General features: G+C 41.9%; 1 protein-coding gene across 1 annotated transcript in view; it reads left to right on the plus strand.

Moving 5' to 3' along the window:
* kcnh2b (potassium voltage-gated channel, subfamily H (eag-related), member 2b) overlaps positions 1–19,462 on the plus strand; it is a 169,662-nt gene that overhangs the window by 75,069 nt on the left and 75,131 nt on the right. Inside the window, exon 3 of the mRNA XM_065258890.2 lies at positions 18,281–18,436. Coding sequence (XP_065114962.1) covers positions 18,281–18,436 — 156 coding nt within the window. The remainder of the gene's footprint in view (positions 1–18,280; positions 18,437–19,462) is intronic.

A 19,462-nucleotide genomic window follows, 5' to 3' on the forward strand; every position in this document is an offset into this window, starting at 1 on the left:
CACTTCTTAAGGCTTGGTTTAGTGCCTGTTAGCAGAGTAAAGACGTGCCAAGTCTCATCATTCACAATCGTAATTGCTCCAAAAATATCCAGCGTGCGTGGCCTCTTTGAAATGCAGTTTTTAGTTGTTCCTTCGGTTTTTTTTTTTCGATGCCGTGGCTCATTATTTACTCTCATTATAACACTGAATGTCATTTATCTACAAAGGAGAAATAAATCATAATCAGGTTAGACAGGAAGGTTTGCTTGCTTTCAAAGACTGCAGCACTGATGTTGTTAAAAATCAGATGCAATTAAATATGAAACTGCAATTGAAATGTCAAAGCAAGTTAAAGCACTTTTCAATGCTCATTTTTCTTTGCAATAAATATTGCATACCATTGGTGTTCATTAAAAACAATATGCATAAACATTTCAAACAGCATGCATACTATATTCATGGTGCACATTTCAGTGAGTGCCATTCAACCAGCTAAACTGTATAAAAAACATTTAAATGGTTATTTCATAAGTCAGGTAAGAAATAGACCACAGCTACTACGGTATTATTACATTAGTTTAAGTATAAGGTTAGCATTGTGTCTCATTCACACGTGTGTGTGTCTATGAGTCTTTGGTGTGGTTGCATAGAAACTAAAATCTCTTGTGGTTGGCTTCACTTCACCAAGAGCAGATCTGCGATCTCCTGAAATAATCCTTCAGGTCTTCTGGCCCATATAGCGTGTCACTGGATAAACTGTGCTGGGAAATCACAGCTACCCCTGGTGATTTAACTGCTGTCATTGGTTGAGTTAATAAGGACTAACCAGTCAGAGCTCTGGAATAATTGGGGTTGGTAGTTGATGGTTTTAGAGACAGAGCTGTACAGTAGGTCAAAACAGGACCATTATCGTTCTCCGGGTCAGTAATGGATTTATTTTCAATAATGGTGGAATCCAAACACCTGACATGTGCTGTATTTTTCTCTGTCATACTTAGGATATCTCCACAGGACAATAACACATTTACTCTGGCCACTGGAAGTGAATCTTGGTCAAAAGCATACAATGTTTAGTTTCGGATGTCGGTGTATCTGCTGGGATTTTTAACTAGCTTTTTTAACAAAACTTCCCTGCTTAACCAGCTGTTTCATCAGCATCAAAAGCTAGGTTGTGCTGGAAAACATGATGTTGATTTAACTATACACTCGTAGAATATTGTACCCTTTAAAAAGTACAGATATAACGTAAAAGATGTTTGTAGTTTTAACAGGAAAAAAATTTAAATGCTACGGTAAAAACCCGGTAATTGGCTAACTCTGAAAATCCTTGATATTTGTGGTTAAACACTGTAAAATATTTAACAAAATATTACATTTAATTTTACACTCAAATAAAGTAAAGTGCATGAATTGTCATATATTTTAAGTGTTAATTGTAAAATTGTACAAAACTTTGCTTTAATAAAAAACTAAATGCCATCGTATTTGCTTTTACAGTTTTCACCTGAAAATTTGTTTACGCGTTTCCCGTATTTTTATGGTGGTTTTTTGGCAACCACAACTGCCAGTTTTTTTTTTAAATGCTAAAAAAAACTCTGAAAAACCATGACATTAATTGTTTAAGCTGTAATAGATTTAACAAAATATTACATTTATTTTTTTCAGTGAAATATAGTGTATGATTTGTAAAATAAAGTGTTTGAATTTTAAAATAAAGTATATGAATTGTCATATATTTTAGGTGGTTATTGTGAAATGTATAAAATGTAACTGTAATGAAAAACAAAATGCCACCATATTTTTTACAGTTTTTATCTGTAAAGTTTTTTATGTGTTTCCTGATTTTTTATTGGCAATTAGTGGCTAATTGGCAAACACAGCTGCCAGGTTTTTTATGGTAAAAACCCGGTAAAACTCTGAAAATCCTTGACATTTGTGGTAAAAAACTGTAATAGATTTAACAAAATATTACATGTAATTTTACAGTCAAATAAGTGTTAAATTGTCACATATATTTTAGGTGGTAATTGTGAAATGTACAAAACTTGCAAAGTTGTTTACATGTTTCCTGTATTTTTTATGGTGGCTTTCTGGCAACCACAGCTTTTTACGGTACAAATATGGATTGTTTTTAGTGATTTGGTACCAATGTGTACCCCTGTAGGTACTTCTGCAGTCTTTAAGTAGAAAGGTCTACTTTTTGAAAAGGTACCGCCCCAGTGACACACTGTAAAAAAAAATTGTAGAAATTACAGTATTACTGGCAGCTGGTTGCCAGTAACTTACTGTAGATTTTACATTTGTTATTTACTGGCAAGAGTTTGTTTAATGTTAAATGAACATGAAACATTTTCAGTCTTTATTTTTTTACAGTAAGTTACTGGCAACCAGCTGCATAATTACAGCATTTTTTTTACAGTGTGAACCTATTCTCTGAGCGTGCAGTAAATGATCTTGGACGATGAACATGATGAGTGTTTTTATATATCTTCATATTTTTATAGTAGATTTATATTTGAAGCTCTGACAGTGAGTGTTCAGAAGAGCACACATTGAGTCATTATGTATTTGAATATCAAATTCTCCTGTAGACACCAAACATCTAACCCAAACACTTTCCATGAGGTTTGTGTCAATATCAGAATTTGATAAACAAAATTTTGAATAGTCTATGGAAATGCTATGAAAAATCACAGCTGTATCCAGCGTCTCATGTGATGGAAATCTGTCGCTATCAGATGAGGATAAAGAAAACCTACTGAACTCATCAGTTTATTATATGGGCTTGTTTAAATCTAAAATGCTCACAGTTTAAATCCTGATATTGGGAGCCTTCTTACTAAAACCCTAATCATATAGAACATTTCAAAATATTCAATTTCTCTCATTATAAGAGTTGAATTTGGCAGGATAGTTTAAACCGTGCACAACACCCACGATCCCATGCTGAATTTCAGGCTGTTATCGTGTACACTATCTGTTCTACTTACACGTAATGTCTTAAAATCCTGTCCAGGTGGGAAAACTACAAGGTTTTGGAAGCAGTCTTATATGAAGGATTTTCACGGCAGGTGTCCAGAGGCTCTGTGTGTCTCTAATGGAGTTTAGGAGTGAGTTATGCTGACATAGCACTGATTTATCTCACTCAACATTTGTGTGAAACTCCAAAGTGTGAAAAACATCCTCTTTGTGCTGCAACCTGATACTCAAAAGCATTGAAATGTGGATCTTGTGCCGTGAGTTATCTGGCACAGCCCGGCACAAAGACAAGGAATGATCTGTAATTGGACACAAATATCTGCAGGCAAGAATACAATTCAGTTTACACAATCCAACAGAAACATTACAGATGTGTGCTTCATGTGGCACTAATAGTTCATAAACTGACGAGAGAGAGAGAGGGAGAGAGAGAGAGAGAGAGAGAGAGAGAGAGAGAGAGAGAGAGAGAGAGAGAGAGAGAGAGAGAGAGAGAGAGAGAGACTCAGTGATAACACACATGGCTGCCTCCATGCTGGCACCAAAAAGAAAGCTGAATGCACAATGTCCAGTTACCAGAATCATTCAGTTATATTAAAGGGCATCTATTATGGCCTTTTACAAGATTTAATATAAGTCTCAGGTGTGCCCAGAATGTGTCTGTGAAGTTTCAGCTTAAAATACCCCACAGATCATTTATTATAGCATGTCCCTAAAGGACCCTATCTTGGTTTTAATGTCTGTACCTTTAAATGCAAATGAGCTCCAGCTCCTCACTTCCTTACAAACAAAGAGTGAGCACCTTTAGTTAACATAGATCTGATTAATACAGTCTGAGACAATATTATCTTACAATTAAGATATTATGAACAGTGTACAACTTGCTGAGGGCAGAAATTATGGTATTGCAGGACTGTAAGTGGGCGGGGCTTTATCAATGTGACCTCACATTGATAAGAGAATCAGAACGGCATGTCTAATGAGACTGCTTTGGTTTAATGGGGATTAAAAAACAAATAGTGGGTGGATTTTTTTTCATCATAGGGTGGTTGTGTTCATACCGAGCCCCTAAGGTGACATTATAGTAAAAAAATCTAACGTTTAGTTTCATGTGCTCATGAGAACAACAATATTATGAACAATAATAAAGAATCAGTTTATATATTCTGTACTGTACTAAACTTTTGTAAAACATCTTTGTAATATCAGCATAATACAAATGCATACAAATAAACCATCATGCAATTGTGTTCCCTTTCAGTCGGTCACTACGACGTCACGTCGTGACCGACGAATTGGGAACCGCTCCGCGGGTGACCTATCTACTTCGAGAAACTATAAAAACGCCAATGAACTTGGCATGCAGGTATTTGCATAATGCCGGCGCCGCCCCGCCAGGTGCGTATATAAGCCGCAGGTGCACAATACCAAATTAGCTTTTATTGCTTCGAAGCCGGCAGACATCTGCTCTCGAGAAGCTTTCTATCTGATCTTCGTAGATCCTGTTCTGGAAGGGAAGAAAATAAGATCTCAGCTTGCTGAAGTTGGTTGGGCAAAGACACCTCAGCGGAGGCTCGCAGTGTTTTTTCTCCACCCTTTCTCTCTCTCTCTCTGTCTCTTTAATTTAGGACTTGAGTTCGAGTGAGTGCGTTGCCTCTCCCTGTGTGTTTCACCAGCTCGCACAAAAGAGTGATTTCCCTAAAAGAGCAGCACGTTTGAGCTTTGTGTCTTTTTAAAGACAGCCACTCATTCGTGTCACGGTCGGGGTCGTCTTTTTAAAGATGGATTTCCGTCCGTGTTCGGTTTCTGGATGCGGTGTGTTCATCGCCCCCCGGGATGGCCACCAGCGTTGTCTTTCGTGTCTGGGGCTCCAGCACGCAGAGGCAGCGTTGCGTGATAGTTCATGCTCCATCTGTGAGGGCATGACTATGGCGGATTTGCGGAGACGGGTGTCGTTTCTCCGGGAACGGCGCCCGCCTTCCAAGTCTGGTGCTGCTAAGAGCGCAGCTACCAGACTTGCGAAGGATGATCTCCGTATAACGGTGCTGGGTCGGTCTGCTGGTTCGTCCAGCAGCTCTCAGCGCCCTGATCCGTTGCCAGCGGAGGTCCCGATGGAGACGAGCGGCCCGTGTTCTACGGTGTCCTCGCGCTCTGTCGAGCCTCCACCCGACGCGATGTCCACCGTAACATCGGAAGGGGGGTTGTCAGCCTCGGACGTCGATCCGGATCCGCTCCCGCCTTCGGGCCAGGTTGCGGCTTCTGCGTTCGACCCCGAGATGGCAGCCATGCTCGCCCGGGCGGCGGAGGCGGTCGGCTTGGAGTGGACTAAACCTCCCCCACCTGAACCGTCCCGCCTCGATGATTGGTTCTTCGGGGGTGCCAGGGCTTCTCAGTCCTCGCCCCTGGTGCCTTTCTTCCCCGAGGTGCATGAAGAGCTGACGCGGTGGTGGAAAACCCCGTTTTCCGCCCGGAACCGACCGTTTCAGCCTTCACCCCTCACCTCTCTCGAGGGTGGAGATGCCAAGGGGTACACTGGTATCCCGTCAGTGGAGCGGCCGGTCGCGATGCAGTTGTGTCCGGCCGGTGTCGCTTCCTCCTGGCGGGACCAGCCTACTCTCCCCTCACGGGCCTGTAAGCAGTCTTCGGCGCTGTCCGGTGCTGCTTACAAGGCTTGTGGGGAGGCAGCCTCTGCCCTGCATGCCATGGCATTGCTGCAGGTCCACCAGGCTAAGGCTCTGAGGGACCTGCACGCGGGAGGTCACGACTCGGCGGAGTTCTCTGAACTGCGTGCGGCTACGGATCTGGCGCTCCGTGCGACCAAGGTCACTGCACGCGCCGTCGGGCGTGCGATGTCTACCCTGGTAGTCCAGGAACGCCATCTCTGGCTGTGTCTGGCGGACATGAAGGATGCTGATAAGACCCGGCTCCTGAATGCTCCGGTTTCCCAGACCGGCCTGTTCGGCGAGACGGTCGAGGAGTTTGCCCAGCAATTCTCCGCGGCCAAGAAGCAGACTGAGGCCATCGCTCAGATCATGCCACGTCGGAAGCGTCCTGCGCCTGCCCCGTCCACGTCGGCACCTCAGCCTGCTCCTCGCCGAGGGCGTCCTGCGGCGGCCGCCTCCGTTCCTCCCCGGGGCTCTTCTAAGAAGCGAGGAACCGGTCGTCAGCAGCCCGCCCCGCCCGCTCAGCCCGCTTCAAAGGGTGGAAAAAGAAAATCGAAGCGGCCCTGAGACGGGCGACCTAGAGATGGAGGGGATCGCTCTTCGGGAGATGGTGAAAGCACCACTCCCCCCACCGGAGGAGGGCCGGTTGGGGAATCCTTTGTTTCAATTTTCTGTTCCGCCGACTTTTCAGTCGGCACCCACAATTCCACAAAAAGAGCGAATTCCACTTCCATCTCTAGGTCTTCAGATGAGCGCCGGAGACACGAGCGGGCTCATAACCCCCCCTCGTTCTCCGACTCATCAGAGGAGTACGAGAGCAACGCACGGGCTCATAACCCCATCGCGCTCTCTGACTTCTCAGGGGAAAGAAGACAATCACGGGCTCATAACCCATCGTCTTCCTCCCCCTTCGCCAGAGGGTGCATCGAGTGGCGTGAGGTGTCTTCAGCAGAGCCTCCCTTACTCACCCACCCAGCAGCGGACTCAGGTGAGTGTTATCATGCACAACACTGCTGTCGGTGCGGCCGTTACGCACACACCGGCGATCACCTCCGTTGCGCCCGCCGCGGGTACACCGATCGTGCCTTTAGTCCCCCTCGCACGGTGTCTGGGGGCGTGGAAACAGCTTCCCAGCCCGTCGCGTTGGCTTTTACGCACGATTCGTCTCGGCTATGCGATCCAATTTGCCCGGCGTCCCCCCAAATTCTCCGGCGTTCGTTTCACTACGGTGAGAGCTGCCGATGCGCACGTCCTCCGTGCGGAGATCGCTGTCTTATTGGCGAAAGACGCGATCGAGCCGGTCCCTCCAGCCGAGATGAGGTCGGGGTTTTACAGCCCTTACTTTATTGTACCCAAGAAAAGCGGCGGCTTGCGACCGATCCTGGACCTGCGTTCGCTGAACCGTGCACTTCACAGAATGCCGTTCAAGATGCTGACGCCCAAGCGCATATTTCCATGCATTCGTCCAAACGATTGGTTCGCATCCATCGACCTGAAGGACGCGTACTTCCACGTATCGATTCTCCCCCGGCACAGGCCGTTTCTCCGCTTTGCGTTCGAGGGGCGAGCATACCAGTACAAAGTCCTCCCATTCGGGCTCTCTCTGTCTCCCCGTGTATTCACCAAAGTAGTGGAGGGGGCTTTAAAACCCCTGAGAGAGAAAGGTGTGCGCATTCTCGCGTATTTAGACGATTGGCTCATAATAGCTCAAACACGTCAGACGCTGTGCGATCACAGAGATTTAACTCTAAAACACCTCGCTCGTTTGGGTCTTCGGGTCAACTGGGAAAAGAGCAAGCTTTGCCCCGTGCAGAGAATCTCTTTTCTCGGGATGGAACTGGACTCGATCGATTTGACAGCTCGTCTAACAGAAGCGCGTGTACAGTCGATTCTGACTTGCCTGAATACATTCAAGAGCAAGAGCGCGGTCCCGCTGAAACAATTTCAGAAGCTCCTGGGGCATATGGCAGCAGCCGCAGCTGTAACTCCGCTCGGACTGCTTCATATGCGACCGCTTCAGCATTGGCTTCACGATCGAGTCCCGAGGAGAGCGTGGCTGCGCGGCATTCACCGTGTTATCATTACACCTGCGTGTCGTCGCACTTTCACTCCGTGGTCAGACCGTGCGTTTCTCCGAGCCGGTGTGCCTCTGAGACAGGTCTCCAGGCATGCAATAGTATGCACAGATGCTTCGGACACGGGGTGGGGGGCCACGTACGATGGGCTTGCGGCTTCGGGGGTCTGGACGGCACCCCAGCTGCATTGGCACATAAATTGCCGAGAAATGTGGGCTGTATATCTTGCGCTCGTCCGTTTCAGCAACGAGTTACAGGGCAAAGATGTATTAGTTCGCACAGACAACACTGCGACCGTGGCGTACATCAATCGTCAAGGCGGTTTACGCTCGCGTCACCTGTCGCATCTCGCCCGTCATCTCCTCACTTGGAGTCAGAAGAATTTGAGGTCTCTTCGTGCCATTTACATCCCGGGCGCGCTCAATGTAGAGGCGGATGCGCTCTCTCGGGCTGCGCGTCCCGGCGAATGGCGACTCCACCCCATTGCGGTTCAGCAGATTTGGAGACGTTTCGGCAAAGCGCAGATAGATCTGTTTGCTTCCCCAGAGACGACCCATTGTCGCCTGTTCTATTCACTAGCCGACGACTCGCTCGGCGTGGATGCATTGGCACACAGCTGGCCGCGAAACATGCGCAAATACGCGTTCCCTCCGGTGAGCCTCATTGCGCAAACCCTATGCAAAATCCGGGAGGACGAGGAGAGCGTGCTGTTGGTGGCACCGTATTGGACAACCAGGAGTTGGTTTCCAGAACTCTCTCTCCTCGCGACAGCCCCTCCGTGGAAGATTCCCCTGAGGAAGGACCTTCTTTCTCAACAAGAGGGCACATTATGGCACCCGCGCCCCGACCTGTGGAACCTCCATGTGTGGTCTCTGGACGGGGCACGGAGGATTTGAGTGATTTACCGCAAGAGGTATCTAACACTATTGCTGCAGCGCGAGCGCCGTCTACGAGACAGGCTTACGCGCTTAAATGGAACCTGTTTGTCGACTGGTGTTCTTCCCAAAGTGAAAACCCCCGAGAATGCCCGATTAGTGTTGTGCTTTTGTATCTCCAGCGTCGTTTGGAGAATAGGCTGTCACCATCCACTATTAAGGTCGATATCGCTGCGATATCAGCTCACCATTCACCCGTAAACGGTAGGACAGTGGGTCAGCACGACCTGGTCATTAGATTTCTCAGAGGCGCTCGAAGACTGAATCCTTCGCGTCCTCCCTCTATTCCTCCGTGGGACCTGTCCTTGGTGCTGAAATCACTCCAGGAAGCCCCATTTGAGCCTCTGCATAGTGTGAGTGTTAAATTTCTTACTATGAAAACTTTAACTCTCCTTGCTTTGGCTTCTGTTAAGAGGATAGGGGATATTCATGCATTTTCGGTCGACGAATCGTGCCTTCAGTTCGGGCCGGCTGCATCCAGCGTAACACTGAGACCCCGGCCCGGCTTTGTGCCCAAAGTTCCCACCACTCCTTTCAGAGATCAAGTGGTGAACCTCCAAGCGCTGCCTTTGGAGGAGGCAGACCCAGCCACGGCTTTGTTATGCCCTGTTCGTGCACTACGTGTGTATATAGACAGGACGCAAAGCTTTAGGACCTCAGATCAGCTCTTTGTTTGTTACGGTGGTCAGCAGAAAGGAAAAGCTGTCACCAAGCAGAGGATGTCCCATTGGATTGTGGATACTATAGCCCTTGCATATCAAAAGCAGAATGTGCCTTGTCCGTTTAATTTACGTGCCCACTCTACACGCAGTGTGGCATCATCTTGGGCACTGGCTCGCGGTTCCTCGCTAACAGATATTTGTAGAGCTGCAGGCTGGGCGACACCTAATACGTTCACAAGATTCTATAGTGTTCGTGTCGAACCGGTTTCCACTCGGGTTCTTTCTACTAACTAGTTAAGAATGCCGAGGGTCGGCTCGTGTGTCGGCTTGGAGCCTCTATTTTGGTGCTGCACATCTGCACCAATATGGAAGGCCATCGGGGCAAAAACGTCTAAAAAACTGTTTTTGCCTCTCCTCCACCGCCCTGATAGCCGATGTTGCGGAGCATCCGCTGTCAACCTATCACTGATGTATTCTCTGTAAACCTGTGTAGGCTAGGCGTCCACATTTGTCCCCTACGTGGGGTTCATTTGTGTGTATACTCCGTGGGGTACTAATCCTCCACGTTTTCCTTAGCAGAGCCTGTTCTGCATCTCTCTGCATACTATGTTTTGTTCAGAGACTTTTTATGAGCAACCTATCGGTTGTTTCATATTTTATGTCATCCATTCAACCTTCTTAGGGGATGACTTCCGCAGTGTTCTAGCTCCGCTCAGTTTAGACGCTTCCCCAGTTCGCTGCTTCACTATCGTGGGTTAAGGAACAGGTAGTGACCGGCCTTCTGCATTTCGCCTTAGGTTCCGCCCCTTACGTGGAGGGCGGAGGGCTTTTGCAGGCACTGGAAGGGTTCAGCTGCAGTGGCGTTTTGGTAGGGATTCCCAATTCGTCGGTCACGACGTGACGTCGTAGTGACCGACTGAAAGGGAACGTCTCGGTTACGTATGTAACCCTCGTTCCCTGAAGGAAGGGAACGGAGACGTCACGTCCCGTCGCCACAGTTTGCTGTTCCATTGCTGTTTTTCAGGCCGGGCACTGTTGCTCGGCTTCTCAGCAATAATATAGCTAATTTGGTATTGTGCACCTGCGGCTTATATACGCACCTGGCGGGGCGGCGCCGGCATTATGCAAATACCTGCATGCCAAGTTCATTGGCGTTTTTATAGTTTCTCGAAGTAGATAGGTCACCCGCGGAGCGGTTCCCAATTCGTCGGTCACGACGTGACGTCTCCGTTCCCTTCCTTCAGGGAACGAGGGTTACATACGTAACCGAGACGTTTGGTAACATGCTACTGTTTTTCAACATATTTATACTTCTACCTTTAGCTGTTATACTGAACACTTAGTTTATTTATTCTTTACTTGCACTTGCTTTGTAAAGTTTAGTAAAGTTGCTGCAGGTGTTTTAGTGATCACAAATGATCATGTCACACTCTTTACTTGACACTTTTAACTGTTAATGTAAGCAACACATCATTGATGTTCACCTGGACAGACAGACAGACAGACAGACCAGGGCCCGGTTCCCCGATAACGTTCACTCTTAGCGTGCTAAGAAGACTCAAAAAGATATATCTTACCAAAGTTGTTGATGTTCCTAAGTGTGTTCCCCGAAGTGTCTCTTAGGAAGCTTCTTAACACGCTGCCTCTAAGAACGACGTACAATGGCGCTGTCCCAAGTGAAGGTGCTGAATTATTTGCAATCGATCACTCAGGGATCGATTTTCCACTTCACGCGAAGGTGCATTACGACGTTAAGAAAGACAACACGTTATATACAAATGGAACATTACTCAAATTATTCCAGTCACATTTATTTTAACATAGTTTAAGTTATCCGTAAAATATAGACTATTAATTAAATGATCAAATTGTCAGAAATACGGGTAGACGAAGCGGGTATCCCTCGCTCTTTATCCACCCTCCTTATCCCGTTGTGCCACTTGTGCCGCTTCTTGACATGGGTTTTGACTTAAAAAAAATATGTAATACACTTTTATACGACTGTTAAGGTACTTAACAATCAGAATTGATTGCAGTATTTCTGTTTAATGCGGTAGGCTATTGCTTACCATTAATGTTTTCAATAAAAAGCAATGGTAGAGAATATGGTCTGAGAAGATCTAGCAGCTCCATAATGAGTTGTCTTGGAAGGCGATTTTTTTATTTAGCCTCGTCAGGCAAAATGTCAAAAGGTTTAAGGGTTGAAGAATAAATAAATTGGCATGGACTTAACAGTTACGCGGCCGGTGTTGTGTGGAAGTCTGTTTCCCCTATGTTTCCCTTTAGTGTAGTATTTTTATAGCATTTTTATCACATTATACGTTTATTCTTTATACATTGAAAGTTTTAATGGCTACTGAGATGTATATGTGTGCATTTATGTAATGTATCTTGACTGTTCTTGATTGTAAGTCATTTATTTTTACAGTATGAATCATATTATATGTATAATATATATTTATTATGTTTGGAAACATAACAGTTTTAAAACAAACAGTAGAGAAAAAAAGAAAAGAAAAGAAAAAGACAGGCTATGTTAAAAGACATAAAACTGTCACATATGAAATATTTAATAAATTGTATAATAGAATACATGATATTATTGATTTTTAGTATAACCAATTGAAATCTTTAATCTTTCTAAATAAATTATAAATGTAACGTGATGAAAACGCTATAAACATAGAGGGAACAGACTTCAATGAGGAACAAACACCGGCGCCGTCTTTGATTCATTAGTTCTGATACCAAATAAAGTCAACTGCATAAATAGTCCTGTATCCATTGCAAACATATTTTATTACAAGTCTTAAAAATGTCCATAACATAAAATCATTGTCAGCATACCATAGTTTGACTTGCACTGCGCTGCGCTGATTTCTAAAGACTGCGACGATAGCGTTTTGCACTCAAACAACGCTAAGAGAGAGCTTACGAATGGTCCAGACCAACCTTATGAAAGTGTGACTTACAGAAGATATACTTCGCGTACGAACGTTTTGGGAATCATGCCATAGAGTTAAGAGAGAGGTTAAGGTATAGGTTAAGAACTACTTAGCGATAAGAACGTTTTGGGGAACCGGGCCCAGATCATTCACATGCTTGTTACTTTAGCATTTTAAATTCACAAATAGAAATAAAGTAAAATTGACTCTGTTGAGGTCCAATAATATAAAGGACAGAGATGAAAGTTCAGTGATGTAGAAGGCAGAATGTGAAGGTTACTCTAGTTTGAGATTGAACAAGAGCTCAATTAGGTCTATAGGGAATCAGTGCAGCGCTCGTGGGCTTGTTGTACATTTCTCTGTCTCACATTTTTATGAACTAATGAGAAAGTCCTGACCAGTCCATGTCTAAAAGATTTAAACCTTCAATTCATTTCTAATAAAAAGGCTTCCAGTAGAGTTTCACAGAGAATGCTATTTGAAATATTTAAGAATTTTTTATTAACATTATTGATGAATTTAAAACTTTTACATTGTCTAAGCTCCTGCAAAGTTGATTCTGAATATTAAACAAGTAAATTAAAAGGTCCAATATCACCTTGCATTTTTTTGTGTATTTGGTGTAATGCAAAGTTTTAACATGATGTAAAGCAAAAAAAATACATAACCTGTCTTTCTGAAACATGATTTCTACAAAGCTCATCGTTCTGAGAAAGCATGGTGTGCTCCCATTGGCCAGCTATCCGATGCATTGTAATTTGCCGAATACCTCAAGCATGCAAACAAAAATGTGACGCTCCTTACCATATTTGGAAGATCAGCTCCCAAAGCAATAGTGAAAGACAGGGTTGCCAGATCCACATATCAAAACCAGCCCAATGGTTATTCACAGCCAAAACACCAACAACTAATGCATAAAATTCATCTCTAACCAGCAGAAAAACATCAATCTGCAAAACAGTTTAAATGTAGACCAATTCAGAACTCAGCCGAAAGTCTGTGGACCTGGCAACGCTGGTGAAAGAGACAATATCGTCTTTATTATATCAAAATGAGCCCGAATCTGATGCAGAAAATGCAGATGACCAAGAACGATCAACTTTGCCAGCGCAGCCTGAGCAGAACGTAACAGATCAGTAAGATAGGGATACAAAAACATAAAACCTGTTTGAGAAACAACAAACAACTATTCTCCGTGTTTGAATTGTCAATATCCACAACATGGCAGCGGCAACAATACTACATCCTCTATCTTTGTCTATACATTAGGGCGTTGTTATGCAAATGTTCCCGGCAGTATGACGTCCAACACTTTGGGTTTGATACTTTAAGATTTGTAACTTTTCAGATCTTTTATATGCACAAACATCTTTTAACAGATGAAGACAAAGGAAACATGAAATCGGATCATATGACTCGTTTAAGCGAGTATTTTAACATCCGATTACACACAACAGCTTTAAATTATTTACAGTGTGTCAGGACATCTTAAGAAAGAAGATAAGAGAAGAAGTCGTGGTTTATCAGTGTAATTGCATCTCTTGGAAGCTTAAGCAGGGTTGCAGGTTTGTGACGGGTCTGGCCGTGTGCTCAGGTGCGTTCAATGTGTAATCCTGCTTTGTGCTTTCTAATCTTCTGCTAATAGTGTCTGTGACATGAGACGCTTATTGAATCTTACACGTCACACAAACATCACATAAAGACAAACTCACACAGTCCTGCGTGTGTGTCACCTGAATTTACCTTAAGTGACTTCTGCTACAGTAAAAATATAAGTGCATCATACACCACACAAACACAACAAATCTATCTGTAGAACATAAATCCTTCCATAATGGAAAGCTTGGGGAAAAATGATGCAACTTTTATCCAAATGAACTTACAATGCCTTCAAGCTATATCACTTTGTGATGTAAACCATGACCTTTGCACTGCTAATGCAACACATTGTGCTTATGAACACAACAGTAGTTTTATATCCAGGGTTGGAAAAACAAAGTTCACCGATCATCATGTCCAAGTATTTAAATCATGGTCCTATGGTAAAACAATGCATGATTCTCCACTTTAATTTCTCTGATGTCAGAGTCCTGAAACATTGACTTGACTACCTAGACAGCATTATGTGTGATGTTGAAAGCTCAGTTTCTATTTATCTGTTAATTACATTATCATCAGTAACCAGCAGCACATAAAACACAAATCATTTATTACTAACATTATTATTCAGTTTATTATTTAGAGCTCTGAGTTTAGTGAGCAGATGTGTTTAATATTTGAAACTCTTCTGCCCTCTAGTGTTAAAAATGAACCGCTCATCATCTGATCAAAATCATATATTGAAAAGATAAAAGTGTTGTTATGAATGCTCTCTGATGCTTATACTGTAGGTTTAAATGTTAACCTGTGTGAAACAAATAACAAGATATCACAGGATTATTTTAACTCAGGATTAAATAAACAAGACGTTTTTAATAAATTACCAGTTCACTGAACATCAAAGGTCTTTATTTTCTCACATTATATATTGTATATCAAACACATCTCAGTTTCTTCTGTTCAGTTTCTTCTCTGTGTTTCACTGATGATTCATCTCACCTCAGGTAAAAGTCTTAATGTTGTGAATCATCTTTCTTTCCTCAAGAAATGCGAACGCAGCAGAAATGTTGTTTAAACATCACATAACTCACAGTGATGATGAAGACGATGATGAATGTGCTTTAATATCAGTTTATGATGGGAGAGTTCAGGACATGAGGATGATTTTCTGGCTGTATATCAAAGAAAACAGCGCAGTTGATTGTTAAAACTATTATAAAGAGAATATCAATGTATGTTACAATACTACATGATTTCACATAGAGTAGGCTGGAAGAGAGTTTAGTATTTGTCTTTCTACTGAATCAAGTTTATGATTATATAATATAGCCTAGATTTGCCTTTTTTTCTGTTTGCACTGTTTTTACAAAAATTCAACGGTGTGTTTTTATTTCTGAAGTGATCTTATATTATTATATTTACTGTGTTTGACTGCACTGGAGCCTTGAACTCGAAAACGAAATGTGCATTGCACTTCACACCTAACAACATTGTGTGCAAGACTTTAAAATGATTTCATGTTCGCTTTTTTGGCTTAAACTGACAAATACTCGTATGTCAAAATTGCTGTCTATAGTAAGTGAGGAATTGGTTACTGTATGTCTTAAACGAATGTAAACATTTTACTGCTTTTGGTCTTATGTCAGATATCAGTGATAGCAATTAAAGTTAATTATAAATAGCAAAAGAATGAAAAGAAAATAACTCACTGCTCCTGACTGACCAACTTCTGTAACTTTGTCAAAAATATTAATTAACTATTAAATAAATGACATTTTTGCCAATAATCCTTTGTGTTGAGCTCTGCTATTTGAAGTAAGTTTAAGGTTTAGATTTCCTGAAAAACTTTTTCAAAAGTTACTACAGTTAACATGAGATATTTGGCTTCATTAACAGACAGTAAATCAGATGTGAGAAATAGAAAAGTTTTAAATCCAGGCTTACATGTGTTTACATCTGTGCTAGTAATGCATGCAGGAATATTTATCTAATGTGGGTTAATATGAAGTAATTAGCAATCATGAGATTCATTTAATTTTTGGGTTACACATCGTTTTCTTTAATCGCCTATGGACCCCCTAAAGAAGCCCTGCCCACCCTATTTATACAATTATAGATCTATTATTATAAATGATAAATCTTTTTGATTTGAGATACATTTCTGCAGTAAATCTGAATATATTTACTTACTTGAATTGATTTACTGTATACTGGCATGAAGGCTATGAGATCTATTATTTACAATAAAAATCATTACAATTTACTGTATGGAAGAGGTTGATAGCTTATTTTATGTCTCATACAAATACTGAAATACATTGTACTGGCTCTCAATTGAGAAATGGAATTGGTCAGTTTGAGTCTTACACGCATGAGTCCAGCAGGTGGCGCTGTCTCCTCTCACATATCAACTACTGTACATTTAAAGGGATAGTTCACCCAAAAATTCTGTCATCATTTACTCAGCCTCATGTTGTTACAAACCTATTTGGAAAAATAATCCTATGGAGGTAAATGGGGTCCACGAACAGTTTGGTTACAAACATCTCTCAAAATATCTTCCTTTGAATTTATACAGGCTTGTAACAACATATGGGTGAGTAAATGATGACAGAATTTTCATTTTTGGGTGAACTATTCCTTTAATGCAGGAAAAATATAGTTTTGTCATGTAAGAGTTCCCTTGATCCTCAGGGAACAAACACACTAATAAAATGTATAGTTTATAATTCAATGTGGATAAAAGCTTCTGCCAAATGCATAATGTTAACGTTTGTCTGTCTAATATAATTCAGTTGTTAAGGCTTAGGTCATCACGACACACAATCCATTCACATTATTCTGTAAGAAGATCTGTAGGATTAGAGCTCTATCAGCTCTATAAAATCAGATGTTAAAATGTTTTACAGTATGTAGCTCAAACCCTCACAGCATTTTAATGTTTTAAAGGTTTCCTGATATGATTCTGGGGGGACAGGACACAGCAACCCTTACTGTTTATTTTTTATCATTTATTACTTATTTTTTTTATACTTTACTACTTGTTATTTTTATATTTATTACTATTGTTCATGGCATTCTAGTGTGGACAGCAAAGAGAGAATTTTACTGTGCATATGACAATAAATTCTTTTTTTAGCGATTTGGGTCTCAATGCACTTTATTGTACTTATATAACTTGTTGTAAACTTGCCAAAACAGACATATATACCGACTGTGTGTGTGTGTGTGTGTGTGTGTGTGTGTGTGTGTGTGTGTGTGTGTGTGTGTGTGTGTGTGTGTGTGTGTGTGTGTGTGTGTGTGTGTGTGTGTGTGTGTGTGTGTGTGTGTGTGTGTGTGTGTGTGTGTGTGTGTGTGTGAGGATTGATGTGGATTGGTCTTTCAAAGTGGACGGAAGCGTAATGAATTAAAGTCAAATCCGTCCTCATGGGCATTTTTAATCTGTACGTGTGTGCCTGTGTATAGATAAAGACGCTACCACAGGGATTATGTCTTTTTTTCAGGACACTGTCAGCATATCAGTGGGGATTCTGAATGTATTGTTACTCTTTTAAAAGTCACTTTGTATGTAAGCATATCTAATAAGTAATATATTTGAAAATATGAATGAGTATGTATATGTTAATTACTGTTTTTGAATATTTAGTAAGGTATCGGTCAGGACTTGATTTTTGCTTTGAAGTGACATGATTGGATGGTTATTGGTTTCTAACAGATTGCTGGCAGGGACTTGATGATGTCAGCTGATAAATTAGCCTGAAGATGTTATATATAAGTTGTATGATCTATAAAGCATATACATTAGATGTCCGTGTCTTTATACACGAACACAACAGTGATGGACAGATGGTGTTAGTGGACCTGTAATCCATGTGTAGTTTTCCTGCTTCAAACACAGCTGGGATTATAGTGGGCCAATCTGCAGTCAGTGCATCTCATCTCATCTCTCTCTCTCTATATTCATTGATGAAAGTGTTATTTTATATCTTTCCTCTTTTGTTCTTCTCTCATCTGAAGGTAAGCGTGTGTGATATTGTCCAGGATTCAAACGTCAGGGCTTCTCAGACATTAGAAATCAAACCGCTGCTGTATGTGAAGTCAGAATTTGTCTTGTTTGAGAAACAAAACTGTTATGAATGTGTTTTGATGTGTTGTGTATGGTTGCTTTTTTTAGTTTGTTTTGATGAGTTGATCAGGTTAAGAAATGTATCTTGTTTTATAATAAATTTATCTTGAGTAATAATATATAAACGGAGCTCTATTTTTTTTTATTCATCTGAGATGTTGTTGTATGTCATGTAGCTACACAATACACACAGCAGTTGTAATCAGGCTGAACTTTGCTAGGGGATGATAGTTGTTCATTTAACTACTGTAGTTCATCTAATAGTTTTCATAATTCATTATTTATTGATAAATCTCACAGACTTTTCTTGTCTTTTGCAGGCGTGTGTTTCTTGTGTTTGGTGGACGTGGTGCCGGTAAAGAATGAAGATGGTGTCGTGATCATGTTTATACTGAATTTCGAGGTCATGCCGGACGACAAACTCAATGATGCACAGGATCTCAACCACAAGCTGCCTCTACTGTGGCGCCATACAAGTATATATATATATACATTATACTGTACTCCTTCATCAAACACACTCACTATACAACAACTCTTTCACTAGCTGCATTTCCATTACACTTCATATTGCACAAATTGACATTGTGAATTAAAATACGGCAAATGCCAACACAGAAATTTAGCAAAAACTTCCATATATTGCAAGTATTTTATGTGTGTTTTTAATCAATTCAGAAAAGGTGTATTTCGCAAAAAAGTTTATTAACATTTTCAGGTCACCTGGAAGTCATATTACCTGCAAGTAAGTCATATTATTATTATTTAAAGATGACGCAGTATGTACTAAAAACCCTCCCAGAAACACCTCAATATGTGTCTGCTCTCAACTTTAACAGACTTTCCTTGCCAATAATATTTTGATAAAACTCTTACATCTCTTTTGATTTAAAATAATCTACTATTACCTTCAAGAAACACCTATATAGTATAAGGGTCTTTCCTTGGCATTAATGTTTGGATAAAACTCTTACATCTCCTTTGGTTAAAAATAATGCCGTGTGCGGTGGATGTGATATTAGTAAACCTACCGACATCATTCGACGTGATGTTTGAAAAACTACATTTCAGTTGCATATCATCGGTTAATGGAAATGCCTAGCCTAGAAATCTAGACGCACCCTAGCGGCCGCAAAATATATTTGCTGCCAGGGTTTAGTCTAGGCACTCACAATACACTTAACAGCTCCAAAAACCAAAATTTGGTCAGGCCAATCACATCGTGTGTAGCGTCTGTGGGGCGGGCTTAACATGATGACGACAGAGCTGCGACGGTTCCTACTTGAAAACTTCGTTCTTCGTTGCTCTGATTGGTCATAGCGCTATCCTATTGCGTGCAGAGGCATTTTGAGGGACAACCTTATATCCCGCCCCTTGCATTGAGCCGTTTGTGTGAAGAGTTGCCAGACCTTACATCTTGATGTAGGTCTGGCTAACCAGGCTAGGAAATGCCGTCATTTTGCAATAGTTTTTTGTCGACATTAAGAAAATAACGCTAAAGT

Source organism: Paramisgurnus dabryanus, chromosome 22, assembly GCF_030506205.2.
Source record: "Paramisgurnus dabryanus chromosome 22, PD_genome_1.1, whole genome shotgun sequence".
NCBI lineage: Eukaryota > Metazoa > Chordata > Actinopteri > Cypriniformes > Cobitidae > Paramisgurnus > Paramisgurnus dabryanus.